The 23,659-nt window shown below is 38.1% G+C and overlaps 2 protein-coding genes across 5 annotated transcripts in view; one reads left to right on the top strand and one right to left on the bottom strand.

Annotated features, from left to right (window-relative positions):
• Positions 1-23,659, bottom strand: part of LOC136884239 (uncharacterized) — a 193,635-nt gene that overhangs the window by 37,597 nt on the left and 132,379 nt on the right. Inside the window, exons 3-4 of the mRNA XM_067156302.2 lie at positions 3,129-3,214; positions 2,371-2,437 (exon numbers count right to left, since the gene is read on the bottom strand). Coding sequence (XP_067012403.2) covers positions 2,371-2,437; positions 3,129-3,214 — 153 coding nt within the window. The remainder of the gene's footprint in view (positions 1-2,370; positions 2,438-3,128; positions 3,215-23,659) is intronic.
• Positions 1-23,659, top strand: part of msi (musashi) — a 612,165-nt gene that overhangs the window by 582,131 nt on the left and 6,375 nt on the right. For 3 of the 4 annotated variants that reach the window (XM_067156300.2, XM_067156298.2, XM_067156299.2), the window contains one exon: positions 3,282-3,519. In XM_067156300.2, coding sequence (XP_067012401.1) covers positions 3,289-3,519 — 231 coding nt within the window. In that variant the 5' untranslated portion in view covers positions 3,282-3,288. Of the gene's footprint in view, positions 1-2,846; positions 2,983-3,281; positions 3,520-23,659 lie in introns of those variants that run through there. The other variant, XM_067156301.2, reaches the window with a different exon arrangement.

Raw genomic sequence — 23,659 nt, 5'->3', positions numbered from 1 at the left:
AATAAATATTGCAACATTTTAAAAATTCTCATAAAAATTAATTAAATGTGGTTTGCCCTTACGGATTAACCAGTTAGTTGAATCTTTGTGAATTTCCTATCCTGTCAACTGTCATCTGCTAGAGTAAAACGGAACTTCGAAACTGACGCACATGCAGCCTAAATGCCATCAGATTGAAATGTCTGCGCACGGTAGCTGAGGCCATAAGATTAGTAATATTATTATTATTATTATTATTATTATTATTACCCATGATAGTTGTAACATGTGTGAAGCTGTGGAGTAATTAATCATATGAGAAACTGCATGGGTTGCAACCTAACACATCATGAAGAGAAATTGTTATGGTTGATGGTACTGAATTAAAACTACCAACGTATTAAAAGCTGTAATCTTGTTAAGACTCCCAGGATTTTAATTTCTCCCGTTTGGACGGGAATATGAAATTTGTTGCAAATCTGGCCTAAAGAAAGTCTTTAAAGTAATCTTCCTCCACTTTGTTACAGCTGAATGCCATTTTGGGATAAAAGTATATATACGATTACAATGGAAAACACATTTTAGGTGCAGTGTAATGCAGTAAGGAGTAAAGTTATCCTGTTTAAGAGGAACAAATGTTATCCAAGCCTGCTTATAATACAACTACACATTTCGCGAAATGATATCTACGCGAGTGCAAATTTTCATTGATCTTCAGCCGTCATTTTGTAAACGAGTGTAGTGGATGTAGTCAGAGTTCCATTGAAAGTGTATCGAGCAGCTGAGGAAATGTGCGCACAGAACCAGCTAAGTTGTTAGCTTCAACCAGGTCCGCTTGTCATTGATTTTCCATGTTGGAAGTTAATGTGGATAGTACAGAGTGCAGTTCGGGCGTCCATTGTGGCGGTGCTGTTGCGACCGTGATGTAAGTGAAACTACTACCAACATCTCCGATCGATAAACTCTTCTCCCTAAATAATTAATTTACCTTAAAAAAAACCCTCAGGGTTTTCTGTCCGTATATAGGCCAACATGGATGCCAAAACTAACTACGCACTCGGACATACTGATACAGTGGCAGTTACACAAAGGTGAATGACCCTAGTGGTTCTCGATACTTGAATCATCAGTGAAATAACCAGGCATTGAATTACACTGCTTACTAGAGCATGAAAAAACCCTCTGAGTATTACTGAAATGACTTACGCCTCACGAAACTCGCTTATTTTCTCGCGAGTGTTCAGACACATACATTAACACTTAACAAAACTACATGCAGGATATAAATATTTGAGAGAGCACTAGGAAACACAATCGTGTGGTAGGTTAGAATTATAGTTGCTGGTAATCTGATATGATAACATTCACATTAAATAATCCACTAGTAACACAATTGTATTGGTTATGTTTCGCCAAACCATCATGGCGGCGTTTTGACATTCCATTACCTGTCGAGAGCACTCAATTAACATAACATTACATGACACTATTGGACATGGTACAAGAACACTGAAACATCCAGCTTTAGAAGAAAAAAGAGGTTGGCGGTAAAATGCATTGTGATAAGGATGTTTTTCACGTGCACACATAGTAATTCGGTTATAACAAACACTACAGAAAGCAATGACACTTCGATCTTCAGGATGAGTGCGTTGAGGTTGCTGAACCTATGAGGGGTGAGAAATGAAGTCCTGCTGAGGTGAAATATGCACTTCTGTGTTGGTAAAAAGGATTTTTTTTTTTAAATAAGCCGATCGTGAGAGTTCCGCTGGTTGTGCCGATGATCTGTGGCTATGTCCCGAAACAGCAGTAAGCTCTACCGTTCAGTACTGCTGTGACAGGACAATATCACAGACCACCTAGCTGGTGTCGTTCCGAGCTCCCGACTGCCCCGATGTGCCAACCCCTCTTTCGCTCTCCTCCATCCCCCCACCCCCTTGCAGTTGTCATAGCAACGGCGCACGAAAATGTTTCCCCCCGCCGGAGAACGGGAGACGAGTGGTCCTGGAGCTGCGTCGGTCTTCTTTCTTCGACTGTGGCGGTGTGTTACCTTTCCAAGAAGGCCTTTCTCGTTGAAACTTATCTGCAGAAGAGTTTTCTAACCATCAAGTATTCCGCGTGTATTGTGATAACGTTTGTTCGTTCGACCTGGCATTCGAGTTGGCATCGAATTTCTCCTCCCCCGGCCGGTTCGGCGGCGGTGTGCGTCGAAGCAGCAATAGGCAGGCCGGCGACCAAGGTAGTCGTAGTAGGGAGGGATGTGGTGGTGTGCCTCGGTTATTGATCTCCGTATCTCTCTCGCGCGAGGGCGGAAAGGGGAGGGGGCTCAGGGCGGGGCTGCTACATGCTACTAGCTATACTGTAGTGATCTGTTACATTCTACTTGCTTACCTTATTTGGACGAGGGTTCAGCAGCAAATCCACCTGTTCTGCACGGGACTTCATTGACTTCGTATATCTGAAAATCGGGGGAAATTTTGTTTAGCTGTGCTTTCCAACACTTCCTTTTAAAATTACCCAAATAGTGTATACACATGCTGGGTTTTTAAAATTAATTTTAGTGTTTTTTATTTTTTCTTAATTTTATTGTAACCTCTTTAGAGGTATAAATGCTGAATACCGGATGGATTTGATGTACACATTTATCGACTGCTATTCGCCAATGTTCGGCTTTTTCCGGTCAAGGAAAGTGAAGAGTGGGGGTGGAAGGGCCCGGATTTAGCTGAACATTGCTGCTCCAAGAGGGGCGCAAGCGTCGTGTGTTTTGGTTCCATCGTATTCCGACGATGACGCTGCCGTCACCTTTGTCGGTTTTGTGTCTACTTGTGTATTATTATAGAGGTGGGACGGAATAACAGAGTATTACCCTCCCCTTCTCTCTTTTCCTTTATCCTTTTTTACTTTTCGTCTAAGTTGTCAGTCATCTTTCTATTTTCATATTTTTATTGCCAAGTAACCATAGGAAACAATGTAAGAAGAAACGTTATTGGTTAAATCCCTCAGGTATTCATATTACTGGTGGATTTTAACTTAAGATACTAATTATAACTATACTATTATTTATTTCAGCAAGCCAGAAAATGTTAGTTTTCAGTTTGAGTTACTACCTTATCTTTAGAGAATATTCTACAGTCATTGGTGGTACCTACTCAACATCTCTGGAGAGGAAGGCATAGACGCTGTAGCCGACAAGTCCAACAGCCCACATTCCCAATAGTCCCACGATGGGCCAGACCTGAAAAAAGAATAAAAGAACAAAATGTTATTAATTCTGCAACCTTACCATTTTGTTTTTTCCACAGTTCGGGCATGGAAGGCAATGGGCTTATGGAGCACGAACTTCACAACGGGCTAGTGCCTATCAATGGCAACCAGAATGGTGCCTCTGGAAGGTCGTCACCTAATGGTAGCGACCCAGCACCAGGGAAACTGTTTGTGGGTGGCCTCAGCTGGCAGACATCTTCCGAAAAACTGAAGGAGTATTTTGGCATGTTTGGTACTGTCACAGATGTTCTCATCATGAAAGATCCTGTTACACAGGTGAGTTCTTGATAAATTCAGGAAAATAAATTGTACGCTCATTCTGGGATGATGAGGACTACCTGTACAAAACTTTTAATGATTATAATATTTTCTCAGAACAGTAGTCTTATGATATAGGCTCTATATATGTAGGGCTTATGTATATATATTTTTTTGTGAATGTGAAACGTTTCAGTATCAAAGAATAATCACAAGAAAGTTCTATACAGATATCACTCCATAGCAGAGAGCTTATGCAATTAAATATGTGAACTTTGCGGCAAGTAAATCTTACTCGTACAAAAAATTATATATCATTGCACTTCATAGTTCATACCGTAGTAAATTTCTCTGCTGCAAGCCACAAGTTAAGCCCTGATAACTCCTTCTGCAGCTATGCAAGCCTTTCCTTTAACATTGTTCATTTGAAAGCACTGTTTTTAATGTTTTAACAAATACAACAGGTTGCCGAAAGATCAGAGAAGTAAAATAGGATATGAAGAAAATTGATCTTACTCCTAAGGACACCACAGAAAAACACAGGATTAAAACTTTCATTTCACACTCACAAGAAAAACTCTGAACATACGTTCATCGCCACAAAGTGCATGATGAAGATTGAAACACATGAAAAAGTACTGGGAGGACTGCATGGCACAAACAGTCACTGCGAAGGGACTTTAATTATTGGACTGATAAATGATCTTATGTGGTAATAAAAGTGAAAAAATAACAAATGAAAAGTTCGGGAGATGAAAATTCATGTTTGAAGGTAAACTTCTGATGTTTGTATCAATCTCAGAATGTTGACAATTCATTTTGCAGTCAGTCATAAGTGCTGCTTGACAAGTTAATGTATATTTGCGAAAGCTCTGTTGTATGACACTGCCTTTCCTGTTGACATGAGCTTGCAATCTTAACTTTTGAAATGGGCCTTATTGAATTCATGAATACTGTTTCTAGTGGTGAAGGACTTCCCCGATTAAGAATTGCATGATCATGTGCTCAGCCACTTCCCAAAGATTAAACCGGTCATTTCTACATGATTATACCCAAAAAGGGGTAATGTAATATTGATGAATTGACTGGACAATGGTTGTCATTATGCTCTTTATTGAACAAAAGCTTTCAAACTGGAATTCAAGGAATTTTTAATTCAGATTTTTAAGTGTGGATTATCACTCACAGCTTAAATTTAAAACACTGTAAACAAAAATGAACTTGAAACTGCTTTTTTCTTTTTTTAAAAATTCATGAGGTCAGAGGTTAGATCATTTATGACTTAAGAACAGATCCATATTATCATCTGCTTGGCTAGTTGGCAAGCAGCGTGCTTCTTAATGAATGTTTGGCACATCAACCACATATTGTGATAAATTATCCTTCCAAATGACTTAATGCAGAAATGTTCTGAAAGCAGGCTAATATTAAATTATAGTACATTAGGCTAAATTATACTGGTTTATGTTGAAAATTTTCTTATTTGGGCTTCTAAGAGAATATTAAGGATAGGGTGCATGTTGGCTACGTGAAATTAGAATGGATTGAAGAACTTGCAATTCAAATATGTATCACCACAGACTGAATTACAGAATTATATACCTAAATGCACACAACCTCAAGAATAAATGTTACAAAAGGTCAAATTGCTCCACGTTTAAGCAATAGTACTAGAATAGTTTATTGCAACAGAACAGGAGTCTATTTATAGATGTGAGATATGTTGGTGAGCTCATATCCGGGAGATAGTGGGTTCGAACCCCACTGTCGGCAACCCTGAAGATGGTTTTCTGTGATTTCCCATTTACACATCTGGCAAATGCTGGGGCTGTACCTTAATTAAATCCACGGACACTTCCTTGCCACTCCTGGCCCTTTCCTATCCTATCGTTGCCATAAGACCTATCTGTGTCGGAGCAACGTAAAGAAACTTGGGAGGAGGAAAAAATAGGAAACCAAATCTTTAAGTAGAGTTCAAAAAGCACTACAGGTTTATGAATTACAATTTATGAATGACTTACAGCAGGGCTGCACAAATCAGAAATAATTATTGGAGCCAGTAAGATTTCTTAGGCACCGGACATGAAAAAAAAAAAAAAAAAAAATTGCTTACCTCCATAATATATAACCAGTTCGATATCTCACTTCATCTTAACTCTTAAATCATATTCACTACTCTGGCACTTCCTTTAATGGGCTCAAATGTGTTGAATCCTGAGCAGTGCTTATTACATAGTAGTGCAGTACACAAAGAGCGTATCTGAGAAAATCTGGCGCTGAGATTGGCGAAAAGAGAGAGTTTAACTTGTTGATGTAATGGTTACGAGCGATCAGCAGATATAATGAACTGTCATATCAATTCAAGTCAATATTCAGGTGTAACAGATGCTTGTTACAGACCTATGGCACATAAATGTATACTGTAAATGTGATAGCTTATGCCATGTAATTGCTACTGTTGAGGGTTCACTAAAGTTTTAAAACAGAGCCATAATGCTTTAACATGCAAACAAATTTTTGAAGTGAGAATGTCTTGTCTCCTATTATAGTTACAATGCCCAAACCTGCATGCATTAAGCAGCTGCATGGAATTATTCAGGGTAGATAGGCTTCTCAGAACAGTGATGGTTCACACCCTCCTTCAGTCATTTATTTCATTTTCATTTTGTCAGGTAGGTATCCTTTAGGAAGACTTGACTTCTCTGAATTTGCAGGTACTTTTATGGGGAATTAAGTTGGTTAAAGGAAGTAGACGTTAAATGTTAGCACGTAAGCACAGACTGCAAACAAATGCATTGTGTATGTCATTGTCAGAGGTATGCTGGACTTCAGATAAGTAATAAATGGACCTACATACTCTTTATCATTGTGAATGTTAACTGTATGCATTTAAGAGGGGGCATGATTCATTTAACTGTAGTCTATGCTACAAAACAAACCTGTCTACACATTTCAGGCGTAGTTCTCGTACAAACACTAGGTGTTGAGAATACGAGAAGCACGGCGCTCATACCACAAACGATTTCCTTGATGAAGACTACAGACTGGATCCCTGTATCACCTATATGGCTCATGGTGCAAGTACAACATAAATAAGGAAACATATTAACACAATGAACTTCTTGAAGGAGCAGTACTTCGTACTGCAGATCTTGCTCGTCATGATTTGCTGAAAAAGAGCTTGCATTGGAAAATTCAAAATGTTAAGGAAATTTCTAACAGTGTAATTTGAAGCAGTGTGCCCAAAAATTTCTGTTGGTGTATAGAACCATAAAGCTCGGGTATCATGACGCTGTGACAATGTTTAAAATTGGAAACGCAGGAAGGTAGGGTATTTGAACATTAATGGATCAAACCAGCGTTGCCAGCCTCCAAAAATTTAAATACTGTACAGAAATTCAAAATAAACTAAATTATTTATTGTAAATTGGTACAGTACTAATATTCACCCAAATACACTAAAATTCAATAGGACGTGTAGTAATAATATCAAATAGGAATACTTAACTGGAAAATATTACTAGAAGTAAGAAAATGCAACATATACACTTTGCCCATTTTTCACTTGTTGGATCAGGACACAGCCTATACTGTCTATACTATCTCATGACTGCCTATGTTATTTTTTCCTTCTGGGTGTTATAACAGAAAGTTTTAATTTCTTGGGTGCTGAAGGACCTGCTTTAATTTTGAATCAGAAGTTAACCGAATCTTTACTTATTTAACATTCAAAATAAATGTCAAAGAAAATAATATATACTTTAATACATAGTAAGCTAACTCACAAGAAACTGAAGCATTGCATTGTTACGCAAACTAATTTGTAAGTACATCACAATATTATTATTAAATTTGACGTAATCGCATTATCCATAAGATTTAAAACTACTCTCTGCACTGTTTCATGATTGATGATACACCACACACTACACTAGTTAAACAATGGACTGAGTTCAGTGTGGGCTGATTCAAGAGCATGACTGAACAAATATATAACTACGAGATCCGCAGTTGATAAATTTTGAAGTAGGGAAATCCTGGCCGCAGAGTGAGACAGAAAAATTCCACATGTCAGACTATTCAGGTGCTTCATTGGTGCGTTGAATATGATGCATGGTCATAATTACATCTCTGTTCATTGTTGTGGCTTACATGGGTTTGAAATAATTGCATTAAAATATTTTGCCAGTCCACAACCAAGGAACATTCTTCATTCCGTAACTTGTTAGCGTCAACCCTCTTTCTGATCAACACGGGGCATTCCTTTTTAAAGGTGTAGGATTGTTCTATGCATTAATTCATTATTTTCTCCTTATCCTCCTTATTGATGATGTATCAGGAACTAATACTAGTATTTCAAGTAGTGTATCTACGCAAGAACTTATCAGAGTACAGGAAAGATGTTTTCGAATTAGGTTATAAACTGTGGGTTGCATAAATACCAAGAAATATGTGTGGTTTATTCACCAAGTATAACATACCTGCAATGCCAGTTCATAACTGACTAATTTCAAAAACAGAATATGTCAGCATAACCCCATTTAATGCCTAGTAACTAGTCTCCTTACATCAGTGCATATTTGATCACCTTTAAATATCACCAAACTGAGTCAGGATCGAAGTCTCCCATTCTTCAACCACAATCCTTCATTGGACTTCTAGATTAAATGTTCTTTCAGGATACCAAAAAACGGCAAGTTTTCATCTGTTCTGGCCACATTCAGTCAGGTTTGTGCCTGGAGAACAGAGAGGTCACTCTAGGCAGATCATATCAACATTGTAAAGAAAGACTTGGTGAATGAATGTGCCTTTTAAAATTTGTTAAGATCAATTCCCTGAAATGCTAGTGAAATTAGTCTTGAAATTGCTCTGAATGACCAAGAGTGGTTTTTAGAAGTCTGTTCTCAGAATCAGACTCTGTTCAGATCTCCATGAGGTGTACGGTAACCCCCTTAAAACAACTTATTGATGGCTCTTGTGAGTAACTCATGATTAGAGCAGTGGGCTCAGGTTCGCAAATTGATCCTGACTCGGTGCGAAGGTATTTGAAGGTGGTCAAATACATCTGCCTCACATTGGTAAATTTACCAGCACATCAAGGAATTGCTCTAGGACAAAATTCAGGCACCTCAGAATACTGTGAAATTAGTTAGTGGGATATCAAATTATTAACAATAATAATAATAATAATAATAATAATAATAATAATAATAATATCCATCATCATAAGATTAATCCATAGGGCAGAATGAGTAGCTAGAAGTCTTTTGCTGTTGCTTTAACTTGCTGCTAATTTCTTATGCAACTGTGTTGTCAGCTTGATGGAACATTCAGATATTTGAAGTGCTAAACCATTTCAGTTTCATGCTGCCAAAGCCTGTCTGCTTCACTTCCTCTACTCATCACATTTCAGTCACTACTATGAAAAATACATCTAGGCCTTGTAAAAAATTCCACGTTAACAATTAAGACCATGATTCTCTTCCATTTTATTTATTTTTAGCACAAGTCATTTCTTCACAGCTTGACTAAGTTGAGTGTTTATTGTAGTATTCTGTTTCACTGAAGATCTTAATTCTGAGTGTGGGTGCAGTCTTTGCATTTGTTTACTACTACTACTACTACTACTACTACTACTACTACTACTACTTCTTATAGTTCAAAGGAAATTTAAACTACCTGCAGACTTTCACATCAACAAACAAATTTTTAACCCTGAAGAGGGCGCGTAAAAATAATCCCCTGAGGAGGCGTGCACGGCGTTTTAGACCAGGTCATGAAGAAAGCACAAATGAAGCAAAAACTATAATTCATATCATGCCACTGCATGTGTACAAAATACAGAACTTTTAAATAATTTTGCACAAACTTGTAAATAATGTTCCAAGATATTTTCACAATACAAAAATCTGATGTTAAACAATTGACGTTCATTCTGCTTCATCACTAGATTGACTTTCCGTACTGCACAGAACACAATCATGTCGCTGTCGAGTGTTCTTTGTGGATATGTCACTGGCATGCATGGTCTCTAGTCTTCGTTTTTCTGTTGGTTATTTTTTCTATTGCAGTAGGCGCATCTTCCAGGCCCTTTTAGTTCTTGTGGAGCTGCAGAGGGGCTGCTCTTCTTCACACAATCCTAACATATCGCGAATGTTCCTTTTTTAGTCCCGTTGGGAGAGTTTGAATACCGGTCTTGCAGATATCTCGCGCGTTGCTGTTGGTTACATTTTTCAAATAATGATGCCTTTGAATGTTAAAAGTTACCTTTCGCATGCTTGTAAATAACTTACAAATTAATTCGAGTAATGTTCAAGATAGTAAAAAAGTCATTGGTCAACGGTTGCTTGTGCGTGAAACTGAGTAACTGTCCTTATAAATCTTTAAATTTCTCTTTCCCTGTTTCTATCCATGATGCGTTGGACTTCACTATATACGAAGGCGCTATTTTACACAAAAGTCAAACGAAACTAACATTCTTGGTTTATTAACTGAAAAAATAAAGTACAAATTAACTCTCACATACGTCGTGGGGTGCGCCAGGAGTTTTAGACCGGGTCCGTCAAGCAATGCACTTAGGCTGAAACTGAAGAACATGAGGGGTGAATTGTTTACGCACACTGATAATGGACGAGTCCAATGCAAGGTACTGAGGGGATGGAAGCTAGTGGCTCCGCTATGTTAAGAACTGTGAACATTTATCTCTGAACCCGGTCGAAAAGACCGTGACACGCCCTCTCCAGGGTTAAATACCTGTATAGGAAATACCATAATCAGCCTGTAAAGACTGACAGTTCATGACTTGTTGAATGGGAAAGTATTGTGTCTTCACATTTCCTGGCAGTTTTTAAGATGAATTTCAAGTTTGGCTCAATTTTTATATCAGTTTGGTCAGTTTTGTTGTCCATAACTGCAACATTGTAGATATAATTAATTGTTGTTCAAAACTAATTATCAGTGCCTGCAATGGTTTATGCAGAGGATGTGGCATCCACGTTTGTAGTTCTTGCTGCTGTAACATTGGTGTTTTTTCTTTAGCGCGAAGGACCCGGCTGGATGTTGTTGACACATCACTTCCTCCTCTGCGGCATAACAACAAACACGGCAATTCCTGCAATTTGTCCATGTGTGACTTAATTAAAATAATGATGAGTCATAAGTTCAGTGAGAGTTTTCTGCACTCCAATATGTTATTCTGTGTCAAAACAGACCCATGTAAATGGAATCATGCTTTGTCAGGGAAAAATGTTAAGCATATTTCATTATGGACCTTTCGAAGCATCCAATTTAAAAACTTGCCAACTTACAATGACCACATGGATGCAGTTCGTGTACTACAGTTGCCATGTACTGTATATGGTTCCTGTTTTAACCTTCTCATAGCTCACCACGCTGAGGTCTTCGAAACCCTGGTTTCTTGTCCAAGTCATCCTAGGAATTTTGTAGGCATATGTTCTACTTTTCCCTGTGATTTTGTTTACTTTATTTTCATTAAGCATACTCTCTATCCTCCTCCCCCCTCTCCATCACTTCTTATAAAGTAAAGAACCCACTCCTCTCAGTTTGCCCACAAGTTTCCATATGGTATCTCTACATGGAGGGTGTACACCTGAAAATTGTGTTATAGAGCTTTAGAGGAATATGCCACCTTTATAATGCTGGAAATTATTTATTCCTTTTTTAGGAGAACATCGATGATTACAAGTAACAACTCTCATTTTCAAATTAGATAGATTAGGACCAAAAAACTTAACTGTATTAACTTATGTTACCCGTCTTAAGAGTTCATTAATGTTTGTATATATTGGTATGTTTATATTGGTTAAAAAGGTCCCAAACCTTGACCTAAAGGTTGTATACAGGCTGAAGATGCCAAAAATAATGGGTGAAACATGTACCTGACCTAAATAAGTCTACATAAAATCATGTAGATAATAACCACATTAAACATGGAAAGTATTGAGTGGGTGGTTTTTTATTAAATTATCCTTGATATCTATGCCTGAACACCAATGAGACAATTCGTCGTCTCAGACATGTTCTACAATTATTTGTTGGATTCTTTCTAATTTCACTTTTTCGTTTAGACTACTTCTACCCTTTAACTCCTTCATTCAGCATATGAAGTTATCAATTAGTAATATTTTGAGAAGTTCCCCTCTGAATTAAGGCCATTCAAAAATTAGTACTAGAACATCAAGAATTACAGCATCAGCGAAGTGTAGTAACAATCTTTTAAAATTGCAACTTAGCGACTAAAGTCTTTGAACCATGATTTTAAAGACAGTGCAACCCACTTTACAACTTGTCATATTTTAGTACTTCATATGATCTTTTCTGAAGATCCAGAACCATATCTTCATGAATAGCTTAAGTTTTCACTTAGATAAACACTTATTGATATGTTTTAAATTGCATGTATGTTTTTATAAAAGGCAGTTTGACTAGTCTAATAGATTATACTCCAGAAGACTAAGACATGTTATTCAAGAAATAGTTTTGTGTCTTTTAGGAATGCATATGTATCGTACCTTTGCTATGTTCTTTGAATGGCTGAAGATGTCTCTTAGAGAGAAAAGATGTCCCATAAATATTATCCTAAAAAGGAACAAATAATTTCCAGTATTGTAAAGGTGGAATTTTCTTCAAAAGATCTATTAACAGCTGTTTAAGGGTGACAGTATAGGTTAAAAAATGAAATTCATTTCATGTGATGGAAATTGTGTCGTGAATAGTTTAACGATTTCCCTGCAAGACTGTTTTCACATAACTATCTTACAAAAGTACCCTTCTCTGTATTTTGTACACATGCGGGGACTATGCCGGAAACTTGCATGATTAATCAACAGCAGGCAGGCAATCCCAGTGCCCCCACCACCACCCCCACCACCGATCGAAAGAGAAACTCACTGTAGTAAGCGAGACTTTATTCAATACCGGTACCAACAGTTTAAATTTTGAAGTTCTTGAAGCTTTTAAAGTTGTCCTTTTCCAACATTGTCAGTGAGGCAAATGTGCAGTTTTAATGACCATTTCCAGAAATAATTTTAATTCATTATTAAATGGGACAAGCAGTCCAGTGTTAAAACAGAAGTTGTATGAAAGCATTGTAAAGTGTTTTTTTTTTTTTTTTTTCCTTTTTTTTTTTTTCTTTTTTGTATGGAAATATCAGGATGTGTAAAAGATCCTGGCTCAGTTAGAAACAAAATCATGACACTCATAGTGTTAACTCTTATAAGACTACTACTTGAGGAGAAGAAGATATTGCATAACCCTGTCCCCTTTTTGTTCTACTCCTGAATGTCTTTAGAAACTAGGTCATCCAGAAAGTTCAGTCTCTTTCGAAGGTGTATGTTCAAGCTTTGTATATTGCTGTATGGTTTGAAATCACATGTCATACCTCCATTCTTGTTGAAACTACTGTGTAGTAATCTCGGACATGGTCAGAAGTAACTAAGTGTACTCATCGAGTTTTGAAAAAGGAGGAAAAATGACATTTTCATTACAAGGTACTCTCCTTAATAGTGAGAATAAGATGCTTCAAACTTATAAGTGTGTGAAGGTATAATCCTGGTGCATTTATCGTTTGTAGGTTACTCGTGCAAAGGAGTTAATTGTTGTTAAACCTCTGTGCGATAATATTGTGGAAGAAATGCATCATTAAGAGCGAGAATTCTTCTGATGTACTCTCACAATATTGAACCCTCGATGGCAGAACCTTATCGGCCAAAGTTCTAGGCTGAAATATTTCACATGGTGATTTTTGCAGGTGCTACAATGTTATGCTTAGTGTCTGGTAGGATTTCAGAAACAACCTTTAGTATGAACTATTTATGCTTACTTCATTTATTGTTTGATTCAATTACTCCCCACGAATACGTTCATCAGACCTCGAAGCCAATTCACTTCTGCGTTGACAGAATTTTATGGTGGGTTAAATAATTGGAAGGGAAAAGTAATACTTGTAATTTCATTTGGTCAGTACTTTTATTATTTTTTATATTGCACAAAATTTCATCTTACACAAAGATTTTTCATACATCTTTTTGCTACAATGTAATATTAGCAAAAACTGAAGACTTAATGTCCAGAATTTTAAACCTTGATAATTCCAGTTCTTGAGATATAGTCTTATGGCTTTTTGGATTTCACTACCTGAAAAGTTCTATTTTGCATCTCTGTATAGAGTTCCCTTTAACCCATCCGCTTACCTTATAAACATCAGTTCCGGATCTTTAAATTACCATTTAAATGCTGGTGTTTATAAGGTCCATGCAAGACTGTGCTTAAATGATATCACTGCAACTACTGGCTCAAATGTTGTCAGACTTTCTTAGAAATACTCAAAAATAATCATTTCAATGGAATGTGCTACATTACAGCGAAAAATGTGAACAATGCACTATAAACTCACCTAGTAATTCTTACGGTGTGTCAGAACATTTACGTTCGTAATGTTTACATCTGCTTCTTGACTTTTATTACTATCACTAACTTCACTAAGCACAGATACGTATCCACATCACTAGATTCACAGGTAGAACTTTCCGATATATCATAATCTTCTTCACAATCACTATTCAGTAAAATATCGATTATTTTTCACTCGGTAATAGCCTCGCGCATGTTCATCTTTACTCACTGAACACCCGTGGCAATGCTATCTTCAATTTATGCGGTTAATCCCCTAAACATTACTCAAATACAGCGGAGGAGAATTCCTCCAGATACAAAGAATGATTGTAGTTGAGTTTTTATAGTACTACTTTCCCTTTAGCACCAATAAAGCAGGACGCTGCATTACACCGTAGATTTGGCGGTTAGGTAATCGGGCGCAGGCTCGCGCATCCTGTTGATTCGAAGGTTAGGTAAGTCAGTGGGTTAATTTATATTACTCTGAAAACTGCCAACAGTATAATTATAAATATGTCTACTTATCAGAACAATTCATTACAAAATTAAGGTAGTTGAAATACTTCACTGCACACATTGGGTGTGTTAGTCTTTGCTGCAGAGCTTGGTCAAATTCCATTATGAGTTCTTTCAGTATTTCCCCTCGCCATTTCATTTCTCAGTCTCTTCTTACAATTCATATTCTGCTCCTGAAGAATTTAATTCCTCTCTCCGGCATTCTGGTATCTCTTCCTTCCGTTATCCAAGTCCCTAATGCATAGGTCAAAATTTCAGCGTAATAGGTTGCTTTCCTGGAGTAAATCTGTGGTCCAGATCAATCCTCCAACACTTTGATACAGTCGAACTTGATATCACTTTAGTGCTTGTGGAGGCATATTGAGGTGTGGGGAAACTTGCACACTGGTTTGACTCCAAAAATAAAGGGTGATACAGTTGTTTACTTCAGGAACAATTGGAGCAATAGCAACAAGTATGGGGATAATCAAATGATTCCACCAATATGATAACTCTCTAAGCTCTAACTTTAATTATACTCTGACGATTCAATGATATAATGAAATGGCGTGCGGCTTTTAGTGCCGGGAGTGTCCGAAGACATGTTCGGCTCACCAAATGCAGGTCTTTTGATTTGACTCCCGTAGGCAACCTGTACGTCATTATGAGGATGAAATGATGCTGAAGACGTCGCATACATCCAGCCCCAGTGCCAGCGAAATTAACTAATTATGGTTAAAATTCCCGACCTTGCCGGGAATCGAACCTGTGACCAAAGGCCAGCACGTTAACCATTTAGCCATGGAGCCGGACGACGAGACATCACACATGAAGGAACTTATCCCTAATTCTTGTTGAAAATGCCACTATATTTTCAACAGCTACAACTTCAATATTATTTTAATTCTTCTTTCACCCACCTTTCTCCACTTTCTTAAGCAACTTTTGTTTTTCACTTGCACTTAAACTTTTCAACATACATTTCTTATCCATGGCATTGATTTTACTGTTCTGATTAAGGCTTCATTAAACCAGCAGCTCAGGGACTCCCAACTTACACATCACCCTCCATTGTAAACAGCTTGCTGACAGTTGTCAAGAAGTCTAAAAGGAGTAGCTACTCAAGGTGCAAAGCGCAATACTGTTAAGATACTATGGCATGCAGCTAGTCACTACACCAAGATTATCTTATTTTTCAGGCACACTTTTTACAAAAAATTGCCTAAAAAATGGCTGTGTCTTATGGTCCGAAGGTCTATCATATTTAGACACTAGTATACATTATTTTCTACACCAATGGTCAAACATTTCTGTACAGTACTCTCATCAGTTGACCCCTTTTCGTACTGCAGTTAAGAAACTGTGGCTGTGATATACAGGAATGAGAGTTGCCAGGGAATTCCTAACAGGATGGCTCGCAACTCCTTTTCCGTCCGCCTCCTTATCGTACCAGACAAACACTGACTATTGTTAAAGGTAACTTTCAAGGATGAGTAGAAAGAAAATCTTTCACTTTGTAATCATTAGCAAGTTCCAGCAACGGCAAACTGCGGTAGTGGCAATTTACCAAACAGTGTTGGTTGTACAGAAGAGGTTTTTTTACAACATAGCATTTGAAAAAGTTGTGGAATATGCAAAATTGTGTGGTAATAGGGCAGCAGAAAGACGGTTCGGATCTCCGCCAACTGAGAAAATGATACGTGAATGGCGAAAACAAGAAAAATCACTTGTTGAAAATGGGAAAAAATAAACACTCTTGTGAGCCTCCGTGGCTCAGGCGGCAGCACGCCGGCCTCTCACTGCTGGGTTCCGTGGTTCAAATCCCGGTCATTCCCTGTGGGATTTGTGCTGGACAAAGCAGGGGCAGGATAAGTTTTTTTTCTGGGTACTATGGTTTTCCCTGTCATTTCATTCCAGCAACACTCCAGTATCATTTCATTTCATCTGTCATTCATTAATCATTGCCCCAGATGAATGAGACAGGCTTCAACAGCCGGCACGATTCCTACCCTCGCCGCTAGATGGGGGCTTCATTCCATTCCTGTCTTGGTTGAATGACTGGAAACAGGCTGTGGATTTTCATATGAAGCGTGCTGAAAATGGCTTCTTTTCAAGTCAGATATGAAGGAATGGGAAATTACATTTTTCCCTAATAAATTTTCATAAAAATATCTGCATCTTATGGTCCAAAAATATACGGTAAAATTTGGAGAATGCTTATTTTTGTATAAGCAGAAAAGTTCCTCTTCCTTCTACAGGAACTAGTTATATATGTGGATAATCAAGTGCACAGATGCTCAGTGTATCTTAGAGTTGCAGAAAAATTTTCACATCTGGGCTTGATGTGTCTTTAGCTATCGAAAATTTGAAGATATAGAAGTTTGTATGTGCTTGTCTGCCACTTTCCTCTATTATGTTTCCTGTAGTCCCGTTTATGAGTTTCGACTTGACAGTTAACCAGAAGTCAGACATTGGTGCCAAATTGTTACAAGTACAAACAGTTCATTCATGACTCACAACATGAACAGAAATGTATACAAGTCCAGAATCAATTATTCTTTGTAGTAACATGCATAACTCGCATAGGATTAACTATATCACATAACATATTTCGGATAAGGGTATAAGATAAAAATAGATCAATGCTCAAACAGGTAAACGGGAGAGAATGAAATGAAATTTCTGCTCAGCATCTAGTAGAGCTTACTTTGTTGATAGATTCAATTTCTCCTAAGGAAGGGGAAAAAATCATACAAAGGGAATACACCACTCATTTCTGAGTCGCTATCGGCATAATTATCGCCTGTGATACTTTCCTTCTCGTAAGCTTCACTTATATCTGATTCTGTCTCATAATATTGCTCCAGTTTCCACACTTACATGGCCCACGGCTTCCCAATTAAGTCTTCAACTTCTGGAAGCTACATATTCCTTCACTTTGACCCACATCAGTTCTATGGTGTTCAAATGGCAATGGTAGGTGGAAGGCGAACAACTTTATGCTCCTGCCTCCTGTCTATTTCATCCACTATGTAAACTGGGTACTAGGGCTTGTTCTGTTAGACAAGGTGCATGAGATTCCCCCTGCCCTTTCTCATGTCAGCACGAACCGAAATATTCTTCTTCAAACGCTCAGTCAGCTCATTATTTCTAGCCATCATTGTTGGTGCAATGTCAAGAATGACGGAGTGAACTGTCAAAGACCGCAAAAAGAGCTGAGCACAATACAACATGCAGCTGATAGCACGTGGTTTCAGTAAACAACAGATCGACAACTCTGTTAACCTGAAGTAGAGTCTAGTGCGCTCTACTGGAGCAATTGGCTGTTTATTAATTCACTTAGCCTCCACCAAAAGGCAGCGCTCAAATGTCAAGTCGAAACTCTTAAGAACTATAAGTAACTGATACTTGCTACTTTCTGCAGTCCTTCTCTTCCAACCAGTATATCTATTGTTGGTTGGTCCTTGTTCCTTGTCACCAGAAATTCTTATTTTCTTCTCTTTGAAATTCATGCCATACACTCAGCTGCTCCCGTACTACTACTTTATTACACAATCATGTCATCTGCAAACACCATTGCCTTCATCTTCTCTTCCCGAGATATTCATGCTACAGTCTTCATTGACACATTTCTTTGCTTCAACGAAACTTTTGACATCGTTATAAGCATGGTACAGCTCGTGCAAATAGATAGGAACACTTTCGTGCACAGTTGGGGAATAGCACGGGAGGGAAGGGTGATGAGGTGTTAATAGACAGGCACGTGCTGTCAGGCTATGCGAGCATGCTTAGGAGAGTTTACGTGAGGACGACCATGTTCGACTAAAAATCCACCCTATTTTATAAGTGCACTGGACTAGTTTGTTCTTGTTAATAAATAGATATAACTGAGGTCTCCACTTATTCATTTCTCTTCTCGTTGAATTTGATGTGGTAGCACGAGTTGGCTGCTTGTTGTGGTACGGACTGTCATCTACGACTACAGTACGATGTAGTAAATGAGATATTAATCTCTCACTGAGCCACTTCTCATAATTTGTGTAATCCATGTCATTGTGATAAGCACCCCCATTTCTGGCAAGATTTAAATCTTATGCATGCATTCCATACAAAATCATCCTTACCACCAGCATGGATGATAATTTTGTTTCCTTTCAAAACAGGTTTAAATTGGCTCTGCAGTGAATTGTCACTAATCTTTAATGTGCCGTGTGAGAAGTGTGGATGAAAGTCTCGTCCATTTAGACAACTGGAATGTGTTGGATTTGGCCCTGATAACTGCTTTGTTCCTTTAGTACTTTCGGTTATGTTTTTGTCTTCTTCCACCCAAATTTTAGAGTATGAAGAATTTTTTAGTGTGTTCATATTTGTTCTCAAATGATATCTATATGGATTGAACTCAAGAATAGGCATTAATAGCCAACAATGGACCATCACAAATGTATAGCGTATTGAAACTGAAAATTATTTCCTATCGCAAGAATGCCTTTGTGTCCATACACTTCCTACATTTCCTTCCATACATTTCCTAACATTCAGTACACAGTAAAAAGTTTGATACGAGAGCGTGAGAAATTATAAAATTTATATTACATCTCTGTGCTATTTTTTTTTTTTCCCCCCTCTCCCTTCACACTTTTCAGTTGTGAAGTGCTGCGTTGTTTATATTGTTTATAATTATTATTATCGTGGCTCCATTGCATTCACATTACAACTGCTCTCTTCCTACCACCTCTCTGTTATATGCTAGATATGCGACAGCCCTGCAATATTACATTCTTTATCAGTTTATTTCGATGCAAGTTTAACCATATTAATAAAGTAATTTTCCCAACCATTTCTGCCCAATACAAATGCATAGTTTATCTCCCTCCCTCAGCTAATTTGTATCCAAGTTTTGTTAGCACAACATCCCATACAAATTAACTGTCTCACCACAATAAGAAAAACTGTCCATATAGAGGTAGGCCATATTTCCTCAAGCTGAGGGACACTTACAGTATACCGATATATTTTTCAAATTATTTATCTTTATTAAATTAAACTAGCTGATGTACCCGTGCTTCGCTACGGAATTCTACATTGTGTACAGAATTCTAGGTTAGGTAGTGTACACGTTGTGAGCAAGGTTGTATTAAATTGCATAGCACTTAACGTTACCCTAGAAACGCGACGGGGGAAGTCGCCAAACGTCTTTTCTCATATGAAGACTGGGTTATGGAATTTTCATTGTAATGGTAGGCCCCCTTGCCTACTATCAGTCACAATCAGGTTGGGGACTTTTCATCATAATGGCAGACACTCTCTCTCTCCACCTGCCTTTTTACATCCTCAGAAAGACCGTCTTAGTAGTTTTCCCAACGGAAATGAACATAGGTCATTACAATGACGTCGGTAGGAATGGCGCGATTAAAAGCAATGCTTACATATGAAATACTCGATCAGTTGAAAAACCACACATTTTCTCACTTTTAACGAACAGTACTACGCTGCCGATCTAACAGTCCAAAGTTCTAGAGCTGGAATGGCCAGCCGCAGACAGCCGTGATCCGTGAACACACTTCGTCTTATTTCGGCCGGGTGGGGGTGTCGAATAGTGGAGACTCCCAGGGCAAAAACTATGCTCCTTTACTAATCTGTTTCCTAGGAGTACCCGATGAGTCGGAAGATCTCAGTTCACTACACAGGCGGCGGAAATATCTATCTGACTTGCAGGTAAATTTTTTCTCCAAGCCAGAGGAGAAATCTCCTCTTCACTGCAAATTTGGAATACAATGATGTAGAATTTAATTAGACTGAAGAGGGAGAAGCTTTTCTTAAGAAACGCCTCTTTTCAGGGTTGAATTTTGAGTTATTCAGTGAATTGTGGTGCTAATATTTGGAATCGGTCTAAATTGTAATTCTAGACCAGGTCTACTACTACTACTACTACTACTAACTGAGCATCTGCCAGTATGAACACTGCTCGTTCAAACCAGCGCGTCAGTAGTGATCGAATAGCTGGAATACTATGATGAACCAGTCTGTTACGAACCGTCAGTATCAGAAAATGTATCAACCAGAGGATTGGCATGCTAAAGAAGAAAGTTTTGCAACTCCCCAGCTATTTCCCGCCAATATTCAGTCAGGCTGTTATACTCGTTACGCAGCAGTATTCCCATCTGAGTTGAGTGGCAGCATAAGAGACAAAGAACATCACTACAAACAATGGTCAATGTAATGTTGTTGTTGATCAATGTTATGCGCTTTCGATATTGTAGGCCTTCACATTTAGTTTTCTTCCAGCTCTGAAATAATACTCTTATCATAGTCAGTACAGTAAAACTGAATAAAACGTAAATGATCGGGAATTGTATTCTCTATAATTTTGTTTTGTAGTTCTTTTTGATAGGACCAATAACATAGGTATTTAAAAATTAAATTTTAGGCGCCTTCCCCATAACTACAATTTCAACCAGGGTGAATAAAATTGTTTAAGACTTAGACTGTAGTTTCTTATTCTCCGACTCTATATACCGACTTTCATTAAATTCTGTTAACCCGTTTTTCTCATGGCTCGGCGTTGATATGGACTTGGCAACAAAAATACAAATTCATGAATATCTGTGTTATCAAAGCCGGTACGGTAACAGTGTATGACAAATTATCAGAAATTTATTTCTATATAACTTTCGTTATGTAGTATTCATCGATAGGACCACTAATAATATAAATATTTGGGTATTACATTTTAGGCCTTCCCCTAAACTACCATTTCACTCAGCGCCAGTAAAAGTATTTATAGCCTAGATTGTAATGGCTCATCCCCAGACTTCACTTATCGATTTTCATTAAATTCTTTTCAGCCGTTCTCGTGATGCGTGTACATACAGACATACAGACAGACAGAAAGTACGGAAAAGTAAAAATTGCATTTCCTTGTTACTATGGGCATGATCGATACAGAAATACCATTCTTTTCAAATTCTGAGCAATGTACAGACAAAACTCATATAGATGTTGCAGCCCTGTAATTCAGATTCCACAGAAAACTACAGGTACGATTCATGCATAACCATTCGCATAACCAGAGTTCTTCATAGTCTAACCCACAAAGTGGTTTGTAATGCCTACCATTCTATGAAGAAAGAATTTGTGCTTGGTTATCCATTAAAACTCTGACCCACACTGAAACGAGTGGTCGATGCAACAGGCGTATTGTCGTTTTTCATCCAGCAAATCAAGAATGAACCAAAAAGTGTCCAGGCAGGTGAATCCGTCATTTTCAGCACCTCACAAGGAAAGGTGCAGAAGTGAAGTCACCTTAGGCAATTTTATTGAGGAATTTGTTTGCTGCATGGTAAATAATTTGTTACATAGAAGTGAATATCCATTGAACACCTGTTCCCTGAGGACATTACTAAGCTATTTTACCACTGCATGAATTCCAGCTATTTCTTGTGGGGTGGGAATTTTTACAAACAGATGGACAGAGTGGCTATGGGAAGTCCACTTTCTCCCGTAGTGGCTAATTTCTTTATGGAGCATTTTGAGGAGGAGGCTATTGCTTTCGCGCCCGTCAAACTATGATATGCTGGAGGTATGTTGATGATGCATTTGTGGTCTGGACGGAAGGTCCTGAGAAACTTCATCTATTTCTAAACCACCTAAATCAGTAACATCCTTCAATAAAATTCACTATGGAGATTAAGTCGGACGGATATCTTCCTTTCTTGGATGTTCTAGTAAGAAAGAAACCAGATGACTCCTTAGGACATACCGTCTATCGTAAGCCTACCCACATAAATAGCTATCTTCATGCAGATTCTCACCACCATCCAGCACATAAACAAGGCATTCTTACGACACTCGCCAAGAGGGCGAGGCGAATTTGTGAGCCATCACAAATCCAGGTGGAGATGGACATGTTTAGTCACGTTTAAGGGTAATGGTTACAGCGATTTGCAGATTCATAGAGCCCTGCATCCCAGAGAAACAACCAAGCAAAGCTCGCAGAAAGAAGTAGTGAAGGGAACTGCCTACTCTCCTTACATTCACAACACCACAGATCGAATTGCCAAGGAAACACACTATAAAAACCGTGTTTGGCACCGCCACTAAAATTTCTCACAGTCTGAGTAAAACCTAGGACAAATTGTCCTCACTTTTACATCCTGGGGTATACAAAATTCTCTGTACTTGCTGTAAGGTATACATCGGTCAAACATACCGGTCTATTGGTACCCGTATTAAAGAACATGAACGTAATGTTCGTCTCAACCAACGAGGCAAATCAGCAACAGCTGAGCACGCTCTATTGTCAGGTCATGGGAGACTACTAGAAGAATTGGAAGGTCCAAATTTATCTACCTTCTGATCTTCAGGTGTCTTGTCTCTCTAGATTGTGGTGCATTCACATCTTGTGCAACCTCCAGACTTGTGGTTTTGGGTGTGTTAGGATGGCAACTTCTTTTGAGGTGAAATGAAGGACTATGTCCTCATACAAATGCTGCTGTCTTGAAAATGTACATTTCTATACTGGGCCATTTTCTAAAACCTTAAAATTCTCCTACGAATAAATAATTGGATTTAGTCATGAAATTGTGTTATTCCTGGAATAGCTGTGAAGATTTCATTATGGTAGGTGTCATACCCATACCACTTAACATTTGTTTCTATTTACATTATTTTTTCCCGAAATTGCAGAATTAGCCACTCATACGTTGACTTTGATATGTTTCAAAATGTCTCCTGCAGATTTAGCAAACTTTTGTTTTAAAAGTCCAAACAGTCTATATGGGAAAATCTGAGTGTGCCCCATCTATAAAAAGTGAAGATGCATTGTCCATGCAGAGTAGTGGAACAAGAGCATTGTTTTTATTCTGGCCCATGCAATTAAAATATGTGCCGAGTCTCGATTATACGTATTGAATTCTAGATACGGGTGGGCAAGACTAATCACACGGTTCGACCCTTTTCCAGGATTGACACGTTCATCTATGAAATAATTCAACCTGAGGTTATCCGCTCCATTAACACCAAATACCACAATTTCTTGCCGTCTTAAAAGGAAAAAAATAAGGCAGGTCCAACTTGCATTTCAGACAAAGGATAATGGATATTTTGTGCACAATCAATGCTGTAGACATGTACTGGTTTCTACTCCAAATCTGTGACCTGCTGTAGGACTTAACGTGCCTCTTTCCATACGTCATTGCAGAATTTTTGTTGGGTATCAGCTTCTTGTAAATGAGTTGCCACTTTCAGCTTC

This window comes from Anabrus simplex, chromosome 12 (genome assembly GCF_040414725.1).
Source record: "Anabrus simplex isolate iqAnaSimp1 chromosome 12, ASM4041472v1, whole genome shotgun sequence".
Taxonomy (NCBI): domain Eukaryota; kingdom Metazoa; phylum Arthropoda; class Insecta; order Orthoptera; family Tettigoniidae; genus Anabrus; species Anabrus simplex.
This window is presented reverse-complemented; position numbering and strand designations above follow the sequence as displayed.